This window comes from Homarus americanus, unplaced genomic scaffold (assembly GCF_018991925.1).
Source record: "Homarus americanus isolate GMGI-L3 unplaced genomic scaffold, GMGI_Hamer_2.0 scaffold31037, whole genome shotgun sequence".
NCBI classification, from domain to species: domain Eukaryota; kingdom Metazoa; phylum Arthropoda; class Malacostraca; order Decapoda; family Nephropidae; genus Homarus; species Homarus americanus.
Window position 1 is genome coordinate 4,399,956 of NW_024722227.1, and position 26,801 is coordinate 4,426,756.

A 26,801-nucleotide genomic window follows, 5' to 3' on the forward strand; every position below is an offset into this window, starting at 1 on the left:
TTCTTGCATGTGAAGGTTCAAACATTATTTTATATGTGAAGATTCAAAGATACAGGTACAGTAATCTTATAAATGAAGATTAGTTGATAATCTTATTTGAAACTTTAAAGTTAGTCTTGTATGTGAAGATTCATAGATCAACTTGTACAGTATATGAAGATTTAAAGATGTTTAATGTGAAGATTCAAAGTCAGGCTTCTCAGGATTTACAATAGTCTTACACCACAATATTATTATCATTCATATTAATCAGGTTTGTAAGTACTAAATTGGATCTCTGAGTGCGTTTTTCGTAGTACAGTACTATAAGATAATTTATATACACTAAATTGGTCAGAATAAGACACAAGTACTGTATTAATTGATCAGAAAAATAAAATTACCTGTACTGTTTGTATCAAAATTATAATGACACAAACATGAAGACATTATACTGTATTTATATTTGTTTTATGGGATGTTACAGCTTATGTTGGATTTAAGTCGACAATACATCGCGAAGCTGGTCGTGGTCAGTCGTGTGGTGATATACTTATTGCATTACTGTTCTCTCATACTAACACCCTTGTTTCCCCTTTCATAATCAGATAGTCCTTGATGTAACACTGTGTGTGTACATAAGGATGTGAAAGGGGCAAACACAGAATATTCAGATTTTTATTAACTTTTATATTAACTAGTCTGTACAGTATATTGTACCAATGTGTTTCTCAATGTTTTGTGGTTGAAACTGATTAACTGATGACTAAATCAATAGAGAAATATTTCAGTTAGTTGTGGTGTTGGTGAATATGCTACTAACTTACTGACTACACTACTGTACATGATGTGGGTAGATAGTACCTATAGTTACAAAGGTACAGTATCCTCATTTTATAGGCGTGCCAACTTATATAATATTTTCCGTAGAAAAATATTTAATTTCTTTTGATTAATATTCTATAAACAAAATAGATATTCGACTACTATTTGCTTTAAACACTTGCATAATGCTGAGCGTTGTTATGTCCGACTTAATCAGAAGTTAGTTTTTCCATGTTCAATAATTATGACCTGTTTGATGTTAGGAATACAGAACTGTACACAGATGCAGTGGCTTTTTTTATTTTATTTTATTGTTATTTATTTTGTTTTTGCATACAGAACTACAGTATACTCTTGAGCTTTTGTTCAATATATCTACTGCACTGTTTTATGATCAACTGTTGGGCAGTCAGAGCTAAGACCATTCCTTCACTTATTTTACTTTCATTTTTATTGATATTATTTTTTATTATTGTTTGACCAGTGCTGGTATTGTGCATTCCAGTTGTTACTCAGTTTCATGAACAAATATGGTATTTTATAAAGTACTGTATGATGACATGAAAATTAATATCTCTTGTAATTATTCTGAATCCTTTTTGTGAAAATACATTCCTCCAATTACTAAAAAAAAATGGCACAGACTTGTGACAGGCTATAAAACAATATTTTGAAAACATTTCTCAAGGATATTTCTGTTACAGGGGAAGTACTTTGGCCCTGACAGTCCAAGTGAAGAGGTCCCATGTGATGAAGGATCTGTACTGAGTTCTGACGTAAGTGAGGCCAGCAACAGCGAGGCACTCGCCCAACCTTATCATGCAGATGCTAGTGCCTCCTATTCTGTTGGAGATGGGGTGAGTTTACATGTAAGGAACATTGTGATGGAGGCTGTGTAGGAGGGAGGGCATAGAACTTTATGTAGATTATCATGTATTATGGGGACAAGGGAGGTAGATTCTGTTAATGGTTCAGTAACAGATTTAGTCTTAACAAGAAGTAGAAAGACAGCAAATGGGAGATACCGGTAAGTGTTTTAATGTTCTGTACTGTACTGTAAATGTTTACAGTACTGTATATTACTGGATGCTTCTAAAAGAAGAATAAAAAAAATCATTATAGGTACTGTACAGTTTTCTGTGTGTGAATGAATAGTTTTAGGTCTCAGTTATTGACTTACCTGAGTTTGTAGAGTAAATTAATAATAACTCTTTATTATTTTGTAAATTCTCTTTGACATATCCTGTTGCCTCTAATGGTGGATGTCCAAATTGTCTCCCTTTTTTGTATATTTATTTTAATTATTTATTTACATAGTGTCATCTACTGTACTAGAATAAGTTTGCTTTACTTTTCATGCAGGCTTCCTCTTCTGGTGAAGACAGTCTACCCACTGATGAGGATTCCGATGAAGAACTTCGCAATGGCAACAAGAGAGTTGTTAAGAGGAAGCACAAGGCCTCAGAGCTACATAAGAATCAGGTTTGTGTTTACCATTTACTGTACTATATGAGTTCTTTCATATCAGACCAATGAAGCATTTTGAGTACTGTACTTCTTCTGTTGCAGTGTTTATAGTAGCTTTTATATTGGCTTACCTATTTAACAGTTTCTCTCATTATTCAGAAAGTTAGCTCTTGATATTAACTAAATGTGTTTTAGTTTAGCAACTCTGCAATAAATACCCAGGTTATGTGGACCAAAGTTTAAGAAGTGAAAATTGAAAGTTTTAGGATCTTATGATTATATTTAAGTTTGAGATGTACATTAAGATTTAGAACATTAGTACAGACACATTTTTAATCATATACTATTGCCATATTGTAGGCTACTCCAAGACACTGCGTATCTAAACCCAGCGCTGTCCAGGTGGTGGTGGTTCCTCTCTCTAGTAGTGGAGGCAGGCAGAAAACTGAAGCCAAGTAAGTCATGTAATTTAATAATGCCATCGCTTTTTATTTATACATAAGCAATATAAGCACTTAGTCTCTCTATTTTTTCATTTCCAGTTTAAATTAGCTTTTATTTTGTACTTGATTAATGTTCAGAACACTTTATTGATATATATATACTGTATATATAATAAATTTATTAAAATAAATTTTAAATTAGACTGACTAAATTTAAACTTAAGAGAGAGTGCAGTATTGAGGAGAGTGGGGCTGTGTACGAATACCATACACTGTATTTATTGTCAGTCTTGATATCTTGGGACATGTTCGGTGTGTACCTATGTAAGCTCTGTGACCCACAATAGAAATCAAAAGATAATTTGTTTTTATACTGTGGTATTGGTAGATTTAAGTTTAATTGTTTGAAATGAATTGGTGCATAATGGTACAGTATTTGAAGATTTTTTTTATTTTTCATAGAGATGTCTTTTAGCATTTTTTTCTAGCATAAATTTATACTGTAGTGTATTTTGGTTATTTGTGTATAATTTGGTATTTTCTGTAATAGTAAGTACAATACAGTACTGTACTGTACTTGGTTCTTCCACCAGGAGGCATCCATCAACCAACCTCAATACAACTCCAGCCATGAATCATCCTCTTCAAGATGGGTGGCTTTCTTCCGAATCATCACCTGTTAATGCAGTATATTCCCTGCCTGGCCAGGCACCCCAACGAGACCTCAAACGCCTTCAGGGCGATGGATCGGAGACTCCCGACTCTGAGGAAATGGTAAATAGATGCCATTACTTAATTGAACCTATTTCATAATTTTGTTTTTCAAAATGTATTTCAGTACCATCAGTCATTACAGACATAAGTCATCATTCTTGTTCTCACCCCTTTGCATTTTTTGTTCTTTTAACATAATTTCATCATCACCACCATTTTGTGGTAATTTTCTAGAATCAACATCAAACTTTCCTCAGTTTAAGATACTGAATGTATACCACCATTAACCAACCAGGTCTCTCAGTGGGCTTATCAATTACAGCATCTTGTGGACAAAACTGAAAACAATAAGATGCTGGGTAAAGAGAAGATAGCTTTCAATTACCTCTTGCAGTTAATATTCAGCCGTTATATAAAAATGAATTCATTAAGTAAAATCTCCATTAGCCAGAATCCTTTGTAACCGGAACTCTCTGATATCCAGAACTGAAATTTTCCAAGGGGCACATTTTCTGGAAAATTTTGAGAAAATTTTCCCAGTACCCAGAAAATTCCGGGGATGGGGGTGTTTTTTCCGGGTTTGAGAGATGAAAATCAGGCGCATTTTCCAGAAATTCCGAGAGAATTTTTCCAGTGCCCGGAATATTCAGGGGATGGAGAAAATTTTTCCGGGTTTAAAAGATGAAATAATGCCTCATTCTGGAAACTTCTGAGAAAATTCAGGTACCCGGAAAATTCAAGAATGGGGGATTTTTTCCGTGTTTGAGAGAGTCGTCTCTACCCGGAAATCTCTCATTCCCGGCTAACACAGGTATCATTTACTTGTCATTTGTTAAATAGGAGTTTATTTTGATGTTTTGGTATATACCAATATGTTACTTGTATAGGAGTACAGTACAGTACAGTGCAGGTGTGTGTCCCTTCTCTGACATAGAATGTCATCTCTTCATGGATACTATGAAGTTGAAAAATCAGAGTTTTGTCATCATGTGAATTTGATCTGACCCACTCTGTAGTGTTGCTCTAGTTACTTAATGTCTTTATGGATGGAGCAGAGTAAAATAGAACTAAGGGTGAGTGGGTATTGGAGGCTGTAACTGTGACACAACAGCCTACTGTGATATGGAAAATTTTGTATTTGTTACCTGTGGATGATACTGTGGTGTTACTTAACTCTGAGGTAGAAGAAATTAGTTCATTTTGATAAAAATTTTCAGATTTTTAAAAATAAATACAGTACACTGGGAAGAGTTCTCTTTCTCTCACATAGAAATGCTGTGGATATAGCTATTTGTTAATGATGAATTGTATCATAAGGATTTTCCCTCCAAAGGCTGAGCTAAGAAAACGTCAGCAGCATGTTGCTCAACTTCAGTCTGGGGGACATGACGATGGGGCAGATTGGCTTCATGACAGTAGGTTAGTAGGACTCACTCGTATACTTTTCTTACATAGATATGTCTTGGCAATAAATAATGTGTGTTACTTTATATTGTTAAAAAAAAATTTCAGCAAATTTGTCATGCATTAATTTTTATTTTTTATTTTAAGGAACTTATTGGAAAAGAAATGCAGGTAAATTAGTGGTTACATTGTTTGACATTGTAGTTTATGTATTCAAAAGTCTTTCTCCCCATCTCAGGGCTCAACCTGAGGGAGAAGAGGAGCACCACCAGAGTTCAAACATCTCCAGCACTTCACTCAGTGACCTCATGGAAAAAATACGACATAGAGGTCACCGGGGATCAGTATCTCGTGATAATTCAATTGCTTCCAATTTATCAGAACTTGTCACCTCACCTTTAGGGTCCAAGAGATTTCCTTTCAAGCGAGAAGACTCTGTTTGCTCTAATTTATCTGACTTTGCTCCTTCTGAATGTTCAGAGATGTCCCTGGATGTTTCTGTACGAGAAGATTTGGCGTGCAAGACATTTACTTGCTTGGATGACATTGAGCAGGAGATAGATGACCTCAAGTCTTCTATGTTAGAAATGGATGAAGAAGTCACAAAGTTTTCATCAAGGCCAAACCCATACACCTTCAAGACCACCTTCTCTGACCACTCTGTTACTTCAGGGGATTCACGTCCCAACTCAGCCATGGGGATTGTTAACGCTCATCGTTCAAGGGCAAACTTCAAAGGACTCATAACAGCAAAGACCAATGGATCATCAGACTCTGAGGCTGTAGAAGCAAGTGGAGGTGAGCCATCACAACCAACCAGCCACGGAGTCTCAGGTTCAGAAGCTGAAGGCTCATATGAATGGGATTCCCCTCAACACGGCTGGTCTAGTGCTCGTGCTCCTCCTCTCTCACGACTGCCTGAACTTCCATCTGAAGATAATGAATCATTGCCTGCATCAGTGCAGGTAATGAGTTTGCATTTTTTGTAACTGAAATCATTATCGTTATAATTACTTTAATTACAACTTTGATAACATGAAAGCAACTTTTCCAAAAATTGATTTCCTCTTTTTCACATTATGAGTCACCAGTATATTCTACAGTACTGTATTTTTATTCATTAATTTTACCATTGTTATCCCAGGATGATCTGATGCCATCCTTGGAGTGGGATAACGGCTGTTTACGTCAGTATGCAGAAGCTACGACCTCGCAAGAAGATCAACTTGATGAAGTCTTCCACCCTGTATCTTGTGATAGGTAAATACATGATTAGGTTTTGTTGTCAAAATTTTAACTAACACATTGACCACACTTGATATTTGACAGCTTTTATTGATAGTATAGTATATCCAATGCTTCTGGCTACACTACTTTAAGCCTCCAACAATTACAATGCATTTCCAAAACTCTCCCAACACTACAACTTCTAAAGCACCTTTACCTATGAATTTTCTACCATTTACCTACATACCTGTTTTGTGTTACCTAAATGACATATTTTTTTACTCTGACAAGCCTGACACTTATTGTGTCTGTATTCTAGGTTGTTGGAAGAGAATCAATCGAATGTATATTGACTGTATCTTTACAAATGTGTATAACAATAGTACAGTATACCCTGTATAAGTCTTACTGAAACTGTGATATGGCAGTATGTTGTTTTAAACATGAGTTAATCTCTTCTCAACATGCAGCTTTGCAGAGCTTGGAGGCTTTGAAGAATATAAAGTAGCATGTAGAAGGTGAGCCATAGTGTTGTGTATGTGCCCCCTCATTTGATTTTTCAGTTATCTCGACTTGATTTTTGACCAAATATCTAAAATTCCTGCCCTCTTTATCTCTTTCATCTAATGTCTGTTTATAATTTATTAAAAAATTTTTTTACCAGTAACCTCCAGTTTCAGTTTTATGGAAACTTAGAGTATATTTTAAGTCCCCGGCCTTGTACAGTACAGTACTTGTTGTATGGGCTGGAGGTTTCCTGTATGATTCTTCTACTGGATATTAATTCAGTGATGTATATGAGGTCCTGTCACTAGTACCAGCTTGAAGTGGATGTCATTCTAACACTTGTCAATTAAGTTGGAGTTGATTGTTTTAGATGTCATACCATACGTCTTGTAGTTGCATAACAATGAATGACTTAAATACACCCTTTACAGGCAACAGCTGTTGCCAGATCATTCATCTCTGGAGTTGGACTTGGAGGAGGAACTAATGTCCACCACTGGGCCAGTAACAGAAGCACCTGACCTACATAATGCCCCAATGACCATCTCTATTGACTCAGCCATCCACTCTGGCACTGGGTCACGTTCTACCTCTTCCAGCCCACTTCCTCTTGGCTTGGGTCACTCTCTGCTCAGGTATGCCCCCAGGCTGCCATTCTCTCAGATGCATGTGCCAGACTCACTTAGTGGATCACATGTACATTGGGAGCCACTACTGCAGTCCACCCCTAGGATGAGTGTCTCACAGCCTAACCCTCAAGATTTAGTTAGCGGATCATGGAAGGCACAGCCAGGAAATAACACTTGGCCACGAGTTCGCAAGAGTACATGTAGACACGTTGAGACTCAAATTGGTGCGATGGTGATTGAAGAAAAGCTTGTCAATGATAGTTCACCCAGCTTTGATTCAGCAATGGAGCTGAGCTTGAGTGATAGATTAGTTGAAAGTTTTTCAGAAGTCTGGAGTCCGCAGTAGTGGAAGTGATAAAGTACAGTACAAATAATACTTTAGAATAAGAGGGAGAGAAGTAGTCATACTAACTGGATTGAGACTGAACTTACAGTAAATGATGCAGACCATGAATCACACCAAATAAGAGGCAGTTGTGAAGCAATTATGGTGCTAGATAGCCAAGTTGCTGCTTCGCTTACACAAGGAGATATTACTGCCGCTTACATCCAGGCTTCCCCAGGAGGTACCACCATAATTGTGTTTTTGCATGCCGGTACCAAGTATCACATCAGTTACTCACACTAGGTGCTTAGTTTTCATTCTGTTTGGCTAACTTTTTGCCACTTTACGGGTACAGTACAGTATATGCAATGAGTGAATTTCTTTTATTGTTTTAACTAAGTTTGCACTTTCAGCTTACAACTTTTCATTTCTCTACACCAGTAAACTAATTTGTTGCAGTGATGCTCTTGATAAAAATCTCTGTAGTTAATCTAGTTTTGATTCACTAATTTTAATTTTTTAATTTGTTTATTTATTTATTTTTTGCACCGATAAGCCAATGTCGAAGGATCAGGATTACCAGGGTTTAGACAGATACTGGAATTGCTCATCTATCATTATGGGTAAAGTTGGTGTCACTTATCATAGAAAAGGAATCTAATTTAAATACTGTGACCTAAAAAGACTCCCAGGGCAGAGGATGTTAAAGAGAGGCTGACGCATGGGGTGTTGGTAATAAAAAAAATTTTTCTTCTTTTTCATTGTTAATGATAAACCTCCAGAAGTTCATATGAACACTTTTACCTTTTAATGTCACATTAACCTGAACCCTCAGGTGCAAAGTACTCAATACCTGCTCCCTAAACTAATGCAAAAGAATAAATTAAGATGGTTAATCTATCCTGTTGGTGAAATGGTAGCCACATGACCTAGGATTTAACTCCTTTGATATGAGGGGTCTCTGTGTTGAATAGAATTGTCTGACATTAGCCAATAAAACATTGAAAGTGATATCCAATAGTGAACAGGTAAAATAGGTAAGATTCGAAGCTACACAACATATTATACAGTACGTACGGTACCTGTATTGGTGTAAGTGTATGAGATTTTTGATTCGAGTGTAGTGTATTATTTGGTCGCACAAGAATAAGCAGATGAATTATTTCAGTTAATAGAATCAGTTACCAGTTGTAATAAAAGAGAATTTTCTTTCCTTATTGAATGATATAAGAACTGTACAGGTATAACATTTATTTGTTGAGGCTACAGGTTACAGTTGTTTATAGACTGACTGCATAATATATCTTTTTCATGATATAAAGTAATACAGTACTGTACTTGTACATATACAGTACGTACATAAACAAAACAAAACATTGTTAACTACATGAATGGAATTCTAGAGTAAGTAAAAGTCATCAGTATTGTTGATCAGCTTTTATGAGAAATATGCATAAAAATAAAACTTTTTATCAAAAAATAATTAACAACCAATAACATTACAATATAAACTAAGCTAAGGAACATTTTAAGTGTTAAGTTCCACATTGAAAATAATAATGAACTACTGTATTGGAGGAAGCTGGACCATCACTGAATGTGATGTTTGTTCTAACCAGAATGTCTTGAGTTGAACATTGGTTATAACCTGCATACCAAATTCATTTTGGTTCATAAAGCATTTAAAAAAATTCTTAATGTGAAAATTTCCATTTTCAATGAATTAAAAGAGGTAAACCTGTGTGCTTCTGCACCTTGGAAGTGTAACAGATTGTCAAATGATTGAGGGGGGGGGGAACTACTGCAGGCTGAGAAAATAATGTTCATGTTCCTAAGTCACTAAAACTTCTTTCCTTGAAGGAAGGGTATGACAGTTACATTGATATACCATATGTTATGTGTAGTACAGTATGGTGTTGTGTGTTGAAATGCTGAGACTGAATGGTTTTGTGTGGTTTATCATGATAGCGCATATATGGTACTTTGGATGTTGAGGTAAATATTATCATACAGTAATTTAAAGTTTTAATTCAAGGATAGATAGCAGGAGGGAGAGGGGTAGACCAAGGAGAGGGAAGGATGGTGTGAGAGACATTAAAAGTGAGGAGAATGGACGTCGAAGAAGCAGTAGTGAATGTAAATTGTAGGAGAGCATGTCAGCAAGTAGTATACAGTACAGGGAACAGTAACCTGGCAGTTGTAAGACTGGATGAATGACAGCAAGGCTGAAAAAAATTCATTGCCCAGCTCATGCGAACATTATTTGTAATTTACCTGTTTAATATCAATCCACTGAATTCCATGTGCTTTGCTTACCAGATATAACCAGCTGGGGAAGAGGTAGTTGCCAAATGTCCATTATACCTCCATAATATTCCTAAAGTATTTCTTGTGCCCTGGGACCTGTTCAGTAATTTATTTGAAGCAAAGCCAAGGTTATCAGTTGTATTAAAGATGAGCCAACCAGATGATTGTGAAATATACCAGGAAATTTATGACTGGCAACTAAGGGCTGCCACGGGGGGTAACGAGCCCACAGACGAAAATAGACTTGTGTGGTGTGTGAAGTAGGAAGGCCAAAGCCAGCATGATTCTCTCAGTGGTTATAGAAAGTGCTCTTACATCTCTTGCTGAACATCTTTTACAAAGTGCCACTGATGTAGTTGTAGACTACTTACTGTGAGTTAGTAGTGTTTGTCATATTCATGTTCTAATAATCCTCACTAATGATGTGACAGCGACTGATATCAACTTAGAATTGTAAGTGCACTTCTGTTTATTTTGATGAATCTGCAAGTATTTTCTCATGTGAGGGGAATGGGAAGTGTCAACAGTTAAGTGAAGCCGAGATATTAGCAAACTTTGTTGTACTGTATTGTATATAGTTTTCATTGTGAAAAATTGTAAGGGTTTTTATATGTGAAATTTGACTATTTGTTGAACTTAAAAAGTGACAGAAACTTGTGTCAGAAAGGGTGCTGGTGGGAACACTTGGTGGGAGTTACGAAGAGTACCAAATGTTTAAGGTAAAAACTACAGAGAAAAAGAGAGAGGGAGAGTGTATACATGGGTTGTTTAAAGTATGTGATCCATGTGTGGAAAATACTATTACGTGTATGGAAATTTAAGACAACGAAAATAGAAACATCTGTTCTTTAAAGAAAGTCTGTTCAGTAATTTTAACTTTAGGATGACCAGAAATATCTAATTAAATTAAAATTGACAAAGATGTCGTTGAAAAGGTAGACCTCCAAGCCCTGGAATTATTAATATACTGTACTTATATTTTTTAATAAATATATCAAGTGTCAACCAGAACTGAGGAAGTTGACTGAATCGATTACAGTACCCTGTACTGTATTTACAAAATAAAAACAAAGATTAAGAAAGAAAAAAATATAAAATGTGCATGCTGTGATATATTTTGGTATTTGATATTTATTCTATCATTCATTTAGGTTGTCAGATCAGTTGTAAAGACAGTGGACACTACTACCTGCCATGGTTGAGACCAGAGGGTTGGTGGATAGTTGAGTTTGACGGATACTTGACATTAAAGCAGGTTAGGCAAGGGTATAGAATTATAGTATTAATTAGTTTGAACCTGTGTACAGTATAGTACCTGTATATGCGTATTATTGCACACAAAACCTTGCCTTATGAATAGGGTAAATACAAACTAGTGACAATAGTTTTATTTACTGTATACAAGTTGTATAATAGAAAGTGACCCTGTACAGTACTGTAAATGTATTAAGAAATTACCATAGTAACATTAAACAACTAGTAGATACAGCCCTTTAAGTGATGTTACATCGTTCAGCATCACCTGAGTGCAGCAGATCCACATCCCACAAAGACATACCTTGGTGCTGATTGACTGTGTCACACCAGAGTTACAATATTACATTATTGGTTCACATTAGTAACATAGACATTTACTTCATACATGGCAAATAATGATGCCTGGCTACATACAGGAATTTGGCAGATACTTAGAGTTCCTGGACTTTGATATGGTGGATATTTGACAGTTAAGGATAGCAGGTTAGTGGGTCGTCCACTGTGTGTTTGTATTTTTTTTTGAGAGGGTGGGGGGCTAAAATTAATTTACACTTTTCTGTGTATAATAGTGTATAGATGGTAGACCAAAAGACCTTAATATCCCTTAAGTACAGATCATAGATTGGGGAAATTTGTTTTAAATACTAATGTAAATACTGTTATAAGGTTTACTCCGTAGAAGAAAATTCCTTCAGTTATACTCTGGTCTTCTAACATGCAAAACATGAGTTTCAGTGCAGTGTGGGTTTGAGAAGCATTGCTATTACCTGTGGTGTATACAGAACTGGCCATTCTGTCACTAAACTTTCTTGCCAGGGGGTGATTACTTAACTAAGCTGGGAGGATCTCAATAAAGTTTTACATACTTCATCTTCACCAAACTTTGTGAGGAGGAAGAAGACCTGAAGGAAATACATAAGCCTTTGATTTTGAGTTTAAGAAAGACTTAAAGTGAGAGACTGCAGTGTGATATGTGCACGTGTGGTACTACTGTTACGATGTGGGAAGGAGAAGCACATCAAACATAGATAAAGAAATTCATTAATGCTTAAGAATAATTGGGGGTGTGGGTGTCACATAGTAATGGCAAAGATCATTCAATAGACTTCACAAAGAGGGCAAATAGAATTTACAAAATGTGTTAAGTATGGTTTTGCATAATCCAATTTGTATATTTTCCCCAAGAGTTTGAATTGTCAAATACAGTAAGTCCTCGCTTAACGTCGTGGTTCCCTTCCTGAAAATCGCGACGTTAACGGAATAAAATTTTCCCATAAGAATTAGATAAAATACGGGAGTTACGTTCCCCAGCCTCCCTTTGCCCCATAAAATATATTACATATACATAAATTCAATGGAATTTTTATAGAAAATAGTATATATTATACAGTACATCCAAAAATATAAATAAACTAAATTAATGTTGTATTGTGCTCATTGAGCGAATGTGTGGTGGGTAGTGGAGAGGAGGAGGGTGGCGAGTCACTGAGACCTGGAGGGTTGCTCCTCCTCCCGCTCTGACCGGGTGAGAGAGGGTGATGCGCTGTACTAATTAGTCTGTGAAGACGTTATACTGAATCGGCGGGACATTGTCCGAATCATGGGTATCTAAAGAGTAGTGACGTTATAATTAAACAACGTTGTTGGGGGCAACGTTAAACAAGGACTTCTTGTACTTTAATTATAATTTCCTTCACTTCCTTTCTCTGTCTGAATTATTATTTTTGTTCCTAGTAACTTTTTTACCTTGCATTTTGTTTAGTATATTAGTGAAGGCATAAAGGTGAACTGTAACACTATGCAGCATGTTCAACATTAACCACACATCACAACTGTATATTGTAGATCATGCTTTAAGTATTGTTGTTAGCAATTAATAATAAACTAATAAACCTTTAACAGTCAGCATTATACAGTACCTGCCATTCTTAATAAAAAAATTTGTTATTATTAGGAATTGTGATTTTAATGCAGGAGGCCACAGTACACTAGGATGCATTAATGGTACTGAAATATTGTTTTCCTTGTTTTATGATATAGTTAAGCAGTATACAGCATTTGATGTTCAGAATTTAGAAAACTAACATTAGAATTAGCAGGTAATCCTTCATATTTTGTCAGGTTTAATCAGTGGTATGATTCGTGGGCACTCCCAGTTCAACCAGCTGTTATTGAGTGCCTGAGTTTACAACTTGGGGAAGTGAATGCGGTTGAGTGCAGTACCGGCCATACTGCCTCCTTGTGTGCCGAATGCTTAGTATACAATACAGTGTGCTATATCCACCTTGTCCCCAACAGGCAGCCGTGCCTGGGACTCACATTAAAAATCTTATTTAGTCAAATTTAGTAGGTTAACCTTTTTGTTTAATCAGATTTAGCAAGTGAACCTTTTTATTGAGTAAAATTTCATTAGCAAACCATGTAGTGTCAGATTTAACAGGTGAATATCTTTATTGATTCAGATTTAGTAAGTGATCTTTCTTACAGAGAGCTAGATTTCATAGGTGAACCCTCTCTGTGAATCAGATTAGTTTTTGTTTTTAATTGTTGCCTTATTTCTTAACCATGGATCAGATTTAAACAAATAAACTTGGTTAATCAACCTTAATTACCAGTTTCTTGTTTTATCATTCTTAATTGCAAATGGCCATTGTCTTGTTTATAAGTAATTAGCCTGTGACACTTAACAAGCAGACAGTTAACCTTTCATAAATATTTGGAAGTCAGTTAACCATCAGAGAATCAGTTATGGTAACCTAAATTATAGGAGACTTGTCTAAACTGTTTTGAATATCAGATATGTACTGTTTATATTATTTAGCATGTCTTACCAGTTTTAATTATTGTATATATTTAATTATCATTTGCAATTATCAGTCTTAATACATGAAGATTTAAATGACTGGGCATATTTAAAAAGGATTTAGTAAATTAGTGAATCAGATAATTGGTGTCACTGGATTCTGTCTCAAGGAAAGCATGTTTAATCCCATGGCCAGGCTGGTGGTTGTTTTGTTTAATAGAGCAAACAGTGAGGCAATGACTTGTTGTGTCAGATCCCGAGACTTATGCTATATTGACAATACTACATTAAGAGTTCTCACCTTAAAAAAATATTGGAGATGAAATAAAACCTGTTATTTAATTATAATTTTTTTTTTCTCTCCAATAATCAGTTTTTCTATCAGGCTCTTAATTAAAAGGTATTATCATAGATGGCTATCAGACAACTGGCTTTAATTATCAAACAGCGAATTATCCAATTCTATTTCTCCATTTTTTTCTCTTTCAGTCTTTACTTTCTTAGTTCAATGTTGTTTATGAAAATTATAGGAGTTAGTTATATTACTGTACTTTTAATAAAATGTATGTACTGATCTAATTTGAAGAAATTGTTCCAAAGTACAGTAGCTAATTTATCTGTAGTACTGTATGTGAAATGATGCTGCTGGTGAAAGTTATACACTGAGAACACAGCTAGTCTGTGCCATGACCACAGCAAGTCAGTGAGATCCTAGGTGTGCTGTCCTACCCTCTTATGAGGAAGAGGCAGTGATCACCAGTACAGTACATAAAATACAAGGGCAGTGTATTATTGAATATTACCTGTACCACCACTTTAAAATTTTGCTCTGTTGTAAGGCTCATGCACTGTCATCATTAATATAAACCTACCTTTGATAATTTCCTGGTCGTCCATTTCCAAGATACCAGAAGTCAGTAATGGTCTGTCTTATAGTTCACCTGTGACAGTGACTACCCTTATAGATGACCTAATAAACATTGGATTATAACTATCGATGAATGTTCTTTAAACATCAGCTAAAAATAGGCATCAAAATTTCTAATTAACTGTTTTCCATTGGTAAATTCAGAATTGTGGTGATCATTGAAAGGCCACATTGGACTTGTCAACTTGATACATGTACTGACTGATTTCATTGTTAATTACTTGTGCAGTATATCACAGGCAGCACCATAATCAAAGACAAACACATGAAATATTTATTAGAATTTTTGTAGAATGTACTGCACCATAGGAGGCTGATTATTTGAGGAGGCAGGGGGCGAAATAACTGGTATTGCATCACATCTCTTGACACAAGACTCTAATAATCCAAAGCAAATGTTGAATCACACAGCAATGTTAGCAATTCAGTTATTCTTACATAGTATATTTTGCTCTTCATTTTCTATTTATTTTTTATTTATATTATTTTTTAACTATTTCGCCCCTTGTATGGAATATTTATTCTTCTGTCTTACATTATTAGTAAGGTCCCTCTTAAGAAAACATAATATAGCTGTAAAGTAACATAATATAGCTGTAAAGTAACATAATATAGCTGTAAAGTATAACTAAACTCTTATTTACTTTTTAGAACTACCTGTAGATATTATTTATATATACAGTATTTTTTTTTTTGTAAATGAATCTTATGGAGTTTCATCTGTCATTAATGAGCCTTGATGTCATTCTTCTAGAAGTCTATTGGCTGTTTAACAAATTTTTACCTGGATTTTCTTTGCATACCACATGGTATCTGATCAGACAGGTATGGGTTAGCTTCCATCTTCACGTTATGAGAGTACATACAGTACAGTCCTGTATATCACTTTTTCTGTTCATTTTGGGCACTGCATTGTGCTATGCTCTTAGTGGAACAGTTTGCTGTGCTACTGCTAGTTGAGCCATTCCTTTTTGTGAGCTGTCTTATGTGCCTTTCTTTTGTTTTGGCATGTAGCCATTTAACACATTTGGCTATATGTGAAATGCTTTTTTTGTTAGAGTAAACATCCAAATTTTATGATGTAGTCTGTGAAATTAAAGATGATTTTTGGACATTTTCTATTTCACAGTTTCCAAAAAGATTCTGTTTATTATTAAATATGATTATTTATTTAAAAGAGTAAAATTTTATTCTTCAAATAAATTAAAAACAAATTGGGTTGATACCATAACATGTACTGTACTAGCTTAGTACTTTACCATACTCGAGGAACACATGATGATCTCTGTAACTCATGGTTAAATCACGGTCTGCTTAACAATAATTCTGGTAAATTTTTTTTAGAATAGGCTGATGTATGATGGAGAAATTGATTTTACTCAATCACTTACCCAAATGTAGTCCATAGTATTTCCTACACTGTACCTGTTCACTAATCTTAGTACCCTGGATACTGGCTTATGATATTAATGTTGGACAACAAATTTGGCTATAAAGTAACTTATAAATACAGTACAGTATTGTTGATGTCAGAATTACTTTTTTATCCAAGTGAGAAATGAGACTTAATTATGGTGGCCTTAGTTTTATGCCAGATCCTCATAATTTGTATTTAGATGTCTTAAATGTTGGTTCATATAGATAAAAGTTGATAAGTAAGAATATGAAAACCAAAAGGGCTGATTAGTAAACCCTTCTAGGATTGCAAGGGCTGTGTGTTACCATTGCTTCACGTCTGCATTGCACGTCTCACGCTTGCACCTTGGCTTACAGCTCATCGGGCCTGGCTAGCAGCTCAGAAATATCCCCCGCAACTCCTGATTCTGAAACCACGGGCTGGCCTGGCTGGGAGCGTCGGATAGGCCCTGGTGAGTTCGGTAGCAAGGCCCGTCGCTACTGGAGCTCGGAAGAGAGCGGGTTTATGGAAGGTCTTGACGCACCTCTGGACACCTCATTACACGCGCACCTTTCTCCTGTGCATGAAATCAAGTGAGACTAAGTATAGTAAAGTATATCACATAGGCTAGATTATCATATAGCACATTGAGGTTTGTATGAGGTGAAGATTTGGGTTGATTTTATACTCTTAATTTTTCCCTTCTAGTAAGTACTGTATAGATATTTTATGTGTACTGGTGTTCCTCTACTTACAAACAAGTTATGTTCCCGAGACTTGTTCTTAAGTCCAACTTTTCTCCTGTAGATACCGAACACGTAAAAATATTTAAAAACAGGTAAGGAATATTATCTCGGATGTAAAGTAACAGCCTACACGGTAAGCCTAAAGGCTTAAGCAACCTCACAACTCCCTATACTGTACCCCCTTTTCCATTGTTCATAAACCATACCACCTACTTTTCATGCGATATTTAACAATTGTGCTACATGAAGATGAAAAAAATGCAGCTAAAACCATTAAGGAAAAGCTAAATGAAAGTTATCACAACTGCCATTTGCATAGACATTGGCTGTGTGGCATCTAAGCTTGCCATAGCAAATGATCCCAGCTGGGATGCTGCCTCTGCCGACCTTTGACTCTCATACACAAAGGAAGGTTTTATTCCTTTATGTTTTTGATCTGATGATAGTTATATATATATTTTTTTTTTTTTTACACACTACCTACAAAGGATTGTGTGTGCATTTAACTGAGTAAAAAAATAAAAATGAAAGTTACAATTAAGTATATCTATCTGAAATTACAAGTTGAAAAATGACCACAGCTCAACCTGGTAGTGAGAGAACTAGGGGGGCATGGCTACAGTGACAAGAATGACTTGACAACAATGCCACCAGCGGTGTTAACAGATACAAATGAATAAAAAATCTTTGTAAATCCTCATTTGCATCAGGTATTTGTAGATTTAAAGCAGCGTATACAGTACAATATGTCTAGTGAATGAAATTCTGCTTCTCATGTAGCAACATAAAGAAAGAATCTAGGGGTACAGTGAGCAAACCCAGGATAAAGGACTTAACTGGTAAGGTCAGCCTACTGCGAGCATGTACTGGGTAGTTACCGTTCACTGTAAATGACCCATGGATAGTACATATGGACAAGTTTGTTTGTACAGTATCTCTGAGAGTTCATAAGTCGAATGTTTGTAAATAAAGGAGCACCTGTATTAGTAAGTCATAGTCACACTGTCATTAACTAGCGGAATATAATTCTGACAAGCTTTTGTCTCTTGCTTATTATACAGTAACCTTACAAATGGTTATTACAACTCTTCATTTATCATCGTCTGGTGCTTTACTCTCTGTGAGAATGCTCTTGTGGGTGGGACACATTTCTTAGGATAGATATTGTACAGTACTTAATGTAAGGGATTAATTGTGTCTAATGATCACAGTATTGTTATATGGTTTTCAAGATTCACGCCCGTATTATTAAACAACATCTTCCCTTGAAGAGGGTCGTCGTATTTCAACCCGAGTTTTAAACTAAATGAGTCCTGAGGGACACCGCAGTACAGTACTTAACGGGATGGTGTGGTGGTAAAATTAACTAATTCCAATAAAATTAATTTAATTGGAATTAGTTAATTTTACCGCCACACTACCCCGTTAAGTACTGTACTGCGGTGTCCCTCAGGACCCATTTAGTTTAAAACTTGAGTTGAAACACGATGACCCTCTTCAAGGGAAGATGTTGTTTAATAATGAGGGCGTTAGTGTTCATCAGATATCGTTTAAGTGTACAGAAATTTTAGATACCTGAAATTTGTTGGTTGTTCCTGAGTTCTTGATTACTGTATTAAGATCTTGACGGCTTTAATTATAATAATTTTAATTTCATACCTTGACATTAATTTATCATAATATTATTACATCCTCATGTGATATTACTGTGTATACACATTAACTCTTGAAGGGATGGTGTTTAGACAAATTTTTTGGTGCAGCATATATGTCCCAATTATTTGAATGGGGGATTATCCCATAAACGATAGCATTCATCAGTGGAAGTTAGTTGTAGGGACAGTGGCCATCATCACTGGAGGTTTCGAGTTCCTTGTATTCCATTTTTACAGATGTGGAGGCAAAGTAGGGAATCCTTAGGGTATTTAGGGATATATCCTGTATACTAGTTATATCTGCACCTGTACACCACCAGCCTAAAACATCTGATCATGTACAGTAGCTAAAACAACTATCTGTGCATACTTTGTGGGAAACAATATGAGACCATGGAATGGACGATAAATTTTGGTATATGAGGGCTGTCACTACTCACACGTAAAATTTCGGAGTATATCGACCCCCACCTACACAGATAGTTGTTTTAGCTACTGTACATGATCAGATGTTTTAGGCTGGTGGTGTACAGGTACAGATATAACTAGTACAGTTGTACCCCACTTAACGCGGTCAATAGAACCCAGAGGGTCCCGTGTTAAGTGAAATCCGCGTTAAGTGAACAACAGAACATATGGGATTAATTCCAATAGAAACCGGCCCGACCCCCAAACTCCACTTTTTGAAGGCACATACCTATGTTGTAGTAAAAATAACATCTTAATTTTATGATGGTACATGCACACAATTAATACTTAAGAGAAATAGAGAAATACAGTCGCCAAGTTAATGTCCATTCAAATAATGGACTCAACTCCCTCCCCCTCTCACACTACACTGCCGGCTCTTCCCTCTCAGAGAAATTTTTGGGGAAAACCACTAAATTTTAATAAATAATACCTCAAACTAAAGTTAGGATAATACAATTGACATTGCTGGATTCCTTGTAAGACCAGGAATATTTTGAATATAAATGTCATATATTTTGCACAAAAGATAACATAGTTACCTAGAGAAAATTTTTATCTAAAATTTGTATGTTTAATGCAAAATATATGATGTTTATATTCAAAATGATCACCAAATTATAAGAATTCCAGCAATGTAAATTATATTCTGACCGGGTAATTTGTATGAATTTTATGAGCTAAAACAAATATCTTCAGTTAATAAAAAAATAATAATCTTCACGACACTATCTGTCAATCAAAGTACCCCACCTTGCCTCCCCCCCTCTTCCAACCGCGCGGTCAGTCCCAACCCTCCCCCCCACCCCCCACCAATCCTCCCTTCCAGAGTTTTTAACATTTAGTATTAAATAATACCTCAGATTAAAGTTAGGATAATATAATTGACATTGCTGGATTCCTTGTAAGACCAGGAATATTTTGAATATAAATGTCATATATTTTGCACAAAAGATAACATAGTTAATTTGAGAAAATTTTTATCTAAAATTTGTATGTCTAATGCAAAATATATGATGTTTATATTCAAAATGATCATCAAATTATAAGAATTCCAGCAATGTAAATTATATTCAGACCGGGTAATTTGTATGAATTTTATGAGCTAAAACAAATATCTTCAGTTAATAAAAAAAAAAATAATTCTTCACGGGGTAACAGATGGTCGGTCGGTCCCTCCCTCCCCCCCACCCCCCACCAACCGTCCCAAGGAGATGTGTGGGATAACCACTAAATTTTAATAAATAATACCTCAAACTAAAGTTAGGATAATATAATTGACATTGCTGGATTCCTTGTAAGACCAGGAATATTTTGAATATAAATGTCATATATTTTGCACAAAAGATAACATAGTTACTCTGAGAAAAATTTTTATCTAAAATTTGTATGTCTAATGCAAAATATATGATGTTTATATTCAAAATGATCACCAAATTATAAGAATTCCAGCAATGTAAATTATATTCTGGCCGGGTAATTTGTATGAATTTTATGAGCTAAAACAGGCAGTCAGGCAGGGTGGGGCAAATCTAAAAATAGCGTCTCGAGCCGGACACTCACCGCGTATATGTGGAAAAAATCCGTGTTAAGTGAAAGTTCAGCTCTGGCGAGGCACCGCGTATATGATAAAACGCGTTAAGTGAAACCGCGTTAGGCGGGGTAATACTGTATACAGGTTATGGCAAAGTTGGTATTATACTAATACTGTACAAGGATATAGAAACAATTGAAAAGGAAGGAATAGGATTAACATTGAATTTGAAAAAAGTTGGGGAATTAGAAGTGCTGGTAAGAGAATAAAGTAATTGTTTAATGGAAAAAAAAAGTTCAAACCCAAATTACAGTACACTGGAAAATGAAAAAAAGGTGAAATATTTTTGACTGGACACAAAGTTTACAATACTGTATCAAGAAAATGACATGTACTGGTAGGTGTTTTATTGCTTACATATGAAGTTCTTGCAGTAATGTTAGCTTCAAATGATGAAATTTTTCTGTTCATGAAGAGCTGACTGTGCTGATTTTCAGTATGTTGCATTATTTGCTTTATGCATGTGCAAGAGCTCATGAACATTCTTTTTGTTACATTACTGGATAATGATATGCTTAGCTTTTGATTGTGGGCATCTTGGGATCTGAGTTATAGAACGTGTTGTATAACTTGTGACTTGTGGCAGATGATCACAGAGCACTTTTATTGATGCGAGATAAAACATGCAAATATGTGTACTGTACATCATTTATGTTTGATAAATGAAAGTGAATTATTAAGTGCATCTGCAAAATTTTGATTGAACTGATAATAGTAAATATTTGGTTAAGTGATTTAAGTACAGTACAGGTACTGTATTTGTTTGATTAAATGATAGTGATTTATAAGGGAACTGGTTGAACTAATGTTCATATTATATAGTACTATATTAATTTACCTGAATATACTTCTAGAGGAGACTCACAAGTGCAATAGAAATTAGGAAAAGTTGAAGGTAATTATTGTGAGCATGGTGAGGAAAGGTCTTAGATAAGCGTGATGTGATAAATGATCGAGAATCAAAGATATACATAATATACCTTTATTAAAGATGATATAAGAACAATTGAGAAGATTTGAGGATATATGGGGCTGTGAGTAGATATGTGAATCTGAAGAGATTTTGTTGAATATGGTGTATGTTTTGCTGAAGACAAGATAGTGCTCCAACATTGAAGTTAATTAATGATAAATAAAAAGCCATTCTACATCATTACAGGAAAAAGCTTCAATGCATGAAAAAAGTACCCTATATACAGGGAGTCCCCAGGTTACGAACGGGTTCCATTCCTGAGGACGTTCTTAAGTCGGATTTGTACGTAAGTCGGAACACATGCTATATGCATACTGCACTTACAAAACAATGTTTAAAGTCCCACTATATCATAGCCTAAGTCCTTATATACATCTAAAATCACTTAATTTAAGAGAAAAGAAGAAATAGAATGACAAAATACTGTACAGTAAATGAAAGTAAAATATAAGTCATCAGGTAATACTGTAAATTTAAAATTTAACCCTGTTTGTATCGGCGGGCGTTCGTAAGTCGGGGACTTCCTGTACTGTATATTATAAATAAAATATAAATTTAGCAACTGATGAATTTTGTTTTTTGTAAGTTATGCAAAATCACCCATATATTTATATTCTAATATAGTACAGTAAAATACCAGCTATTTTCAACTTGTAAAGCTTGACAGTCCTTAGAAGACTACTTTATTGTGGGGTGCAGCAGTTGTGTGAACACAGTGCTCACCTCTTGTCCTAAGGGTCACTAGTTCACTAGTTCAGGTTAGTTTAAAGTAACCCAAGAAATGGATTCATCAATGCTGTTATTTGAGTTTGACAAATTCATTTGTTGGGTTACTTAAAAGTAACCCAATGTTCATGATTCCTCTTCGGACTTACTGCCCCGGATGTTTAAAAAAATTGCCGATTGTCTTCTAGTTTATCAAGGTTTAACTTTTACTCTTCACAGTATGATCATGTTCAACATACCAACTGGATAAAATTAAAAACCAAATGAGACAAATATCAAAGAAGGAGAATGGAGTAAATTTCTCTGAGGGAAATATCATGAAACTGGAATGTAGAATGGGTGAAAAACAGGTGTTAGTGAATAAAATGATTGTCAATTTATGGAGGAGAAACTTTGAGTGTGAATGTTAAAGAAACATAGAAGAATAATACAGTTGTTTAATCATTCAGAATAATGGTTTTGTTCCAATCAAACCACATTAATGCTAAGAATTGACAAAGGATCAAACTTGCTTTTGCTAACCTTATTATTTAAAAAATTAATATTAATACAATTCAAGTATTTAGTCACTCCATATATGTCACAGTTTCACTGTTTTGTAAATGCTGAAATAAGATATTATTTTCAGAGAGAAAGAGGGTTCAGAAAGCAGCACCTCTACTCCTCTGCGTCGTATTGACAACTGGAACTCCACCGTCACAGACGAAAACATAAACAACACCAGTGACAACAACCTCAACAACAACCTCATCATGGGGAACAAGGCCAGCACAGGCAATGATAATGACCTCCTCTCCTACACCTCCTCTGATCTAACACCAACTCAGGATACCCACACAGCTATTGGACCCAAACTTGAACTTACTAAATATGCCAACACAGAATGGCAGGGTAACACACCGAAGGCACAAAATATTAAACAGGTTATTAAATCTGCCATGCCTAAGTAAACACACTATAATATGAGCAGATTTGTAATTGCTCAACATCACTTATATTGGTAATATATATATAATGAAAAATTAATTACTGTACTCTTGTAATATAAAAGAACATGGCCAAGTACAGTACTGTACTCGTATAGATATAAGAATATGATTTTTTCTAAAGTGCTCAATGTTGATATAAGATACATTTCAGTAGTTTTCATTAACAGAATTAAAATTCTTTCTCTTGTTTTCAGGGTTACTCTTCCATTCCCATTGAACTTAGTTTTACCCATTTACGGAAAGTACGAGGAGACAACTATTGTGGCATACGTGCTGCCTTGTACCAGATGCTCTCCCTCGGCCTCTCATTACCAAATGGCCACTCAACTCATTCCCGTCTCGCAGTTGAACTCAGTCAAGGTGCTAGCTGGCTGCGTGAATGGTCGTTTGGGCATCGTCTGAATTTTACAAAAGAACAGATACTTAATGGATTTTGGGAATGCTTGGATGCTTTAGATAGCATGGTAAGTTGTGCAGCATACATTCTGACTTAAACATTTATGATCATTAATATTTGTTGTGGAAGTTGAAGAAGGGTATAACATCACTATAATAATAGGACAGGGTACATATGAATGTAACTCTTAGTACTAGCAGTAACATAAGGTGGTGTGAGAAACAGAATGGAAACATCAAACATATAAATTGATCAATACTTAGGTTGAATAAACTGTTTACATTCATATTTTTTGTAAAATGTGGCTACTTGTTAATTATTAAAATTTTTGTACAAGGTGCTGAATCTAATGGGGTGTGAAAACCGGGAGTGTGTCGTTCTGTCTCGACTCAACGGAGACCCGAATCTAGACGTGAAGCTGTGTGAGGCCGTTAAGCTGCACATGCTTGCAACAGCTCTTGATTTGTACGTCAGTAACAACAATGGAGAAAATGTGCCACTTTTTGCTATGATAATGTTTGCCCGCCATTCTTCGCTGACGCCAAGAGACCTTCTGAGAAATCATTTAAATCCAGTTGGGGATACTGCTGGATTAGAGCAGGTGAGCAAACTGTGCGTTCTGTAAAAAAATATAAAGGAATTTTATTTTTTATGACTTGACACTTTTGCCATTAATAGTGTTCCCTGGAAGAGGGAAGTGAAATGTTCTATTACAGTACTGTACTTCTAAAGTAGTACACTTAATGCCATCTCTCAAGAATTATGAAGCAATCCCCTAAAGCATGATAGCAACATAACTTCTGTAGACATATAAGTTGACAACTGATATCTTGCAACACTAGATTAAATCACAAGTAAAACAAAAGTCTAACTCTGATAGTCCCCATGCACCTAACCCTTATACTGTTTCCTAGGTAGATAGATATTTACTCAGTAAAATCTTCAATCTTCATATAAATTTACATTGAATCAGCATAAAATGTTGATGCTTTTTCTTTTCTTGCTCTTTTTTAGGCCAAACATTAGCCTTCTTGGAAAAAATGGCACTAAATGTTAGGCTATATTTAAGTAATGTCGGGGGCCTGGCATTTAATGCCATTATGCAAAAAGTTCAGCTGTTTGGCCTTTTTGCAATAAGGGCTACATTTGCCAAAAGGCCTTATTAAAAATGGACAAAAATGTACAGAACAGTGAAGAATAACCTAGAACTTACAGTAATGCTAATGTTTGACAGTGTGATATATAGAATAATTATGCAATACTGAAGGTATCCACATCACAGTCCTGTTTCAACACGCTCCACCATTCAAAACATTGGTATACAGTACAGTATGTTGAATTTGCAGATGTCATGTTTTTATTATTGTATGTTTTGTTATAGCCTGAATTAACTAAAATTTTATTAACTTCATGTGCAGGTATACCTTTGGCTCTTGTGTGTTCTTGCTTTAGTTCTTTGTTCTAGAGTGTTGGTGGTTAAACTAATATGTGTTTTACCTCCATTGCTGCTACCATGACTCAGGACCAACATAAGGTGTGTAATGACCCGGAGTTACCTCATACATGTGCATAAATATCTGTACTTCTTGTGTTCCTTCTTCTTTATGTTTGACCCATTGGTTGATACATATGTGCATGGTGTAAGAACTACCTTTTCTTTTTCTTTTTTGTGTGTGTGTTGTATGTATTCTTCTTAGTTTTTTATTATTTCTTCTTTTTGCTGAGAGATTCTGAGTCTTTGCTACATCCATTACCCTACCATGAACTTTTTAACCCCTTGCGTGGGAAGTGTGTAATATTTTGTATCTGACCTTGTTGGCTCAAAATGGTAAACCGGAATATTGTGTTTTGATTATTCCCACTGCAGTTCAAACTCGGGGGGAGAGTTTATGGCTTCTGTGGATGCCTACAGCCTGTATCTACAATATCTTAGTCATGGAAAAAATATCTTAGCCATCAATGCAGATCTAAATGTTATTTTGATGTCTAGGAGGAAGGACATGCCACCCTCTTTCTCGTGTAAATATCTCTCAACTTACAGCTTGTGCCAGCTCCTAGTATTACTATTTCTTGTTTCTAATTTTTTTTAATGCAGTATGGGTGATTTTTCACATCTTGAGAAGAGCATAATTGTTTCTTAAAATATATCTATAAATTCATTATACTGACATGGTGGGAAATTTGGAACTTACTACTGCTAGATATATTGTGCAGGTTCTCAAAAGTGGTTAGAGTTCATTCACTCTGTAACCTCTGGACCTGTAGGCATTACATTTTTTTAGTTTTTACTTTATATGAAGTTGATTATAGTATTATTATTATTATTATTATTATTTTAATCAAATGAAGTCACACAAAAACATGAGTACTTGTTTTTCAGTACATTATTTGTTATGAGTTGCACATTTTGTCAGATGAAGTTGTTATACTGTACTGAATTAGGTCACTACACTATTCTATTTATATATTTGGAATTTGAAATACAGCTTATTAGATTAGATGTGTTTAATGTCTTTATAAGTCATTAATTTGCTTTTAAATTCTTGTTATTTGTAGAAATGTTAAAAATTATTCAGTAAAACTATTAGGTGTTGGACGAAGGGAAAACTATATTGTGTTGCCCTCATTTAAGATTCACCCATAATACAGTACAGTAGTGTAGTTGCTTATGGCTTAAATAGGAGGAGATATACCAGATCTCTGTTGACCATCCTCTTATGTATGACACCAGACTCTCAAGTGGCTATTACCATAAGTTGATTCCTAAAAATGGTCCTCAAATCAGGAAAATATTGCCTCTGAAGAAAAAGAAACAATTCCATGTAAATAAGACAAGAGTTGGCCAACCCTTTCTTAATCTAAATAAGGATGAGCAAAAGAATAAAAGTGTATTGATTCTCATTTCAGTTCAGTACATCCTTATGTGTTGAAGCTGTCTACGATACAACATTTTCTACTAATCACACTTTTCTACTAATACCTGTATATGAAGAGTGCATATGGCAGTTGTACTCGTGTCATAATTGCCCTTCGTATTTGTTT

The 26,801-nt window shown here is 35.2% G+C and overlaps 1 protein-coding gene across 11 annotated transcripts in view; it reads left to right on the plus strand.

The window, feature by feature from the left end:
* LOC121862318 overlaps positions 1 to 26,801 on the plus strand; it is a 144,174-nt gene that overhangs the window by 109,659 nt on the left and 7,714 nt on the right. For 6 of the 11 annotated variants that reach the window (XM_042360484.1, XM_042360485.1, XM_042360482.1 and 3 more), the window contains 15 exons: positions 467 to 511; positions 1,509 to 1,661; positions 2,167 to 2,286; positions 2,632 to 2,726; positions 3,308 to 3,488; positions 4,762 to 4,847; positions 5,071 to 5,797; positions 5,977 to 6,092; positions 6,530 to 6,577; positions 6,998 to 7,201; positions 16,589 to 16,804; positions 23,002 to 23,296; positions 23,557 to 23,826; positions 24,097 to 24,360; positions 25,282 to 25,293. In XM_042360484.1, coding sequence (XP_042216418.1) covers positions 467 to 511; positions 1,509 to 1,661; positions 2,167 to 2,286; positions 2,632 to 2,726; positions 3,308 to 3,488; positions 4,762 to 4,847; positions 5,071 to 5,797; positions 5,977 to 6,092; positions 6,530 to 6,577; positions 6,998 to 7,201; positions 16,589 to 16,804; positions 23,002 to 23,296; positions 23,557 to 23,826; positions 24,097 to 24,360; positions 25,282 to 25,293 — 2,832 coding nt within the window. Of the gene's footprint in view, positions 1 to 466; positions 512 to 1,508; positions 1,662 to 2,166; positions 2,287 to 2,631; positions 2,727 to 3,307; positions 3,489 to 4,761; positions 4,848 to 5,070; positions 5,798 to 5,976; positions 6,093 to 6,529; positions 6,578 to 6,997; positions 7,202 to 16,588; positions 16,805 to 23,001; positions 23,374 to 23,556; positions 23,827 to 24,096; positions 24,361 to 25,281; positions 25,294 to 26,801 lie in introns of those variants that run through there. The other 5 variants (XM_042360489.1, XM_042360486.1, XM_042360488.1 and 2 more) reach the window with 5 other exon arrangements.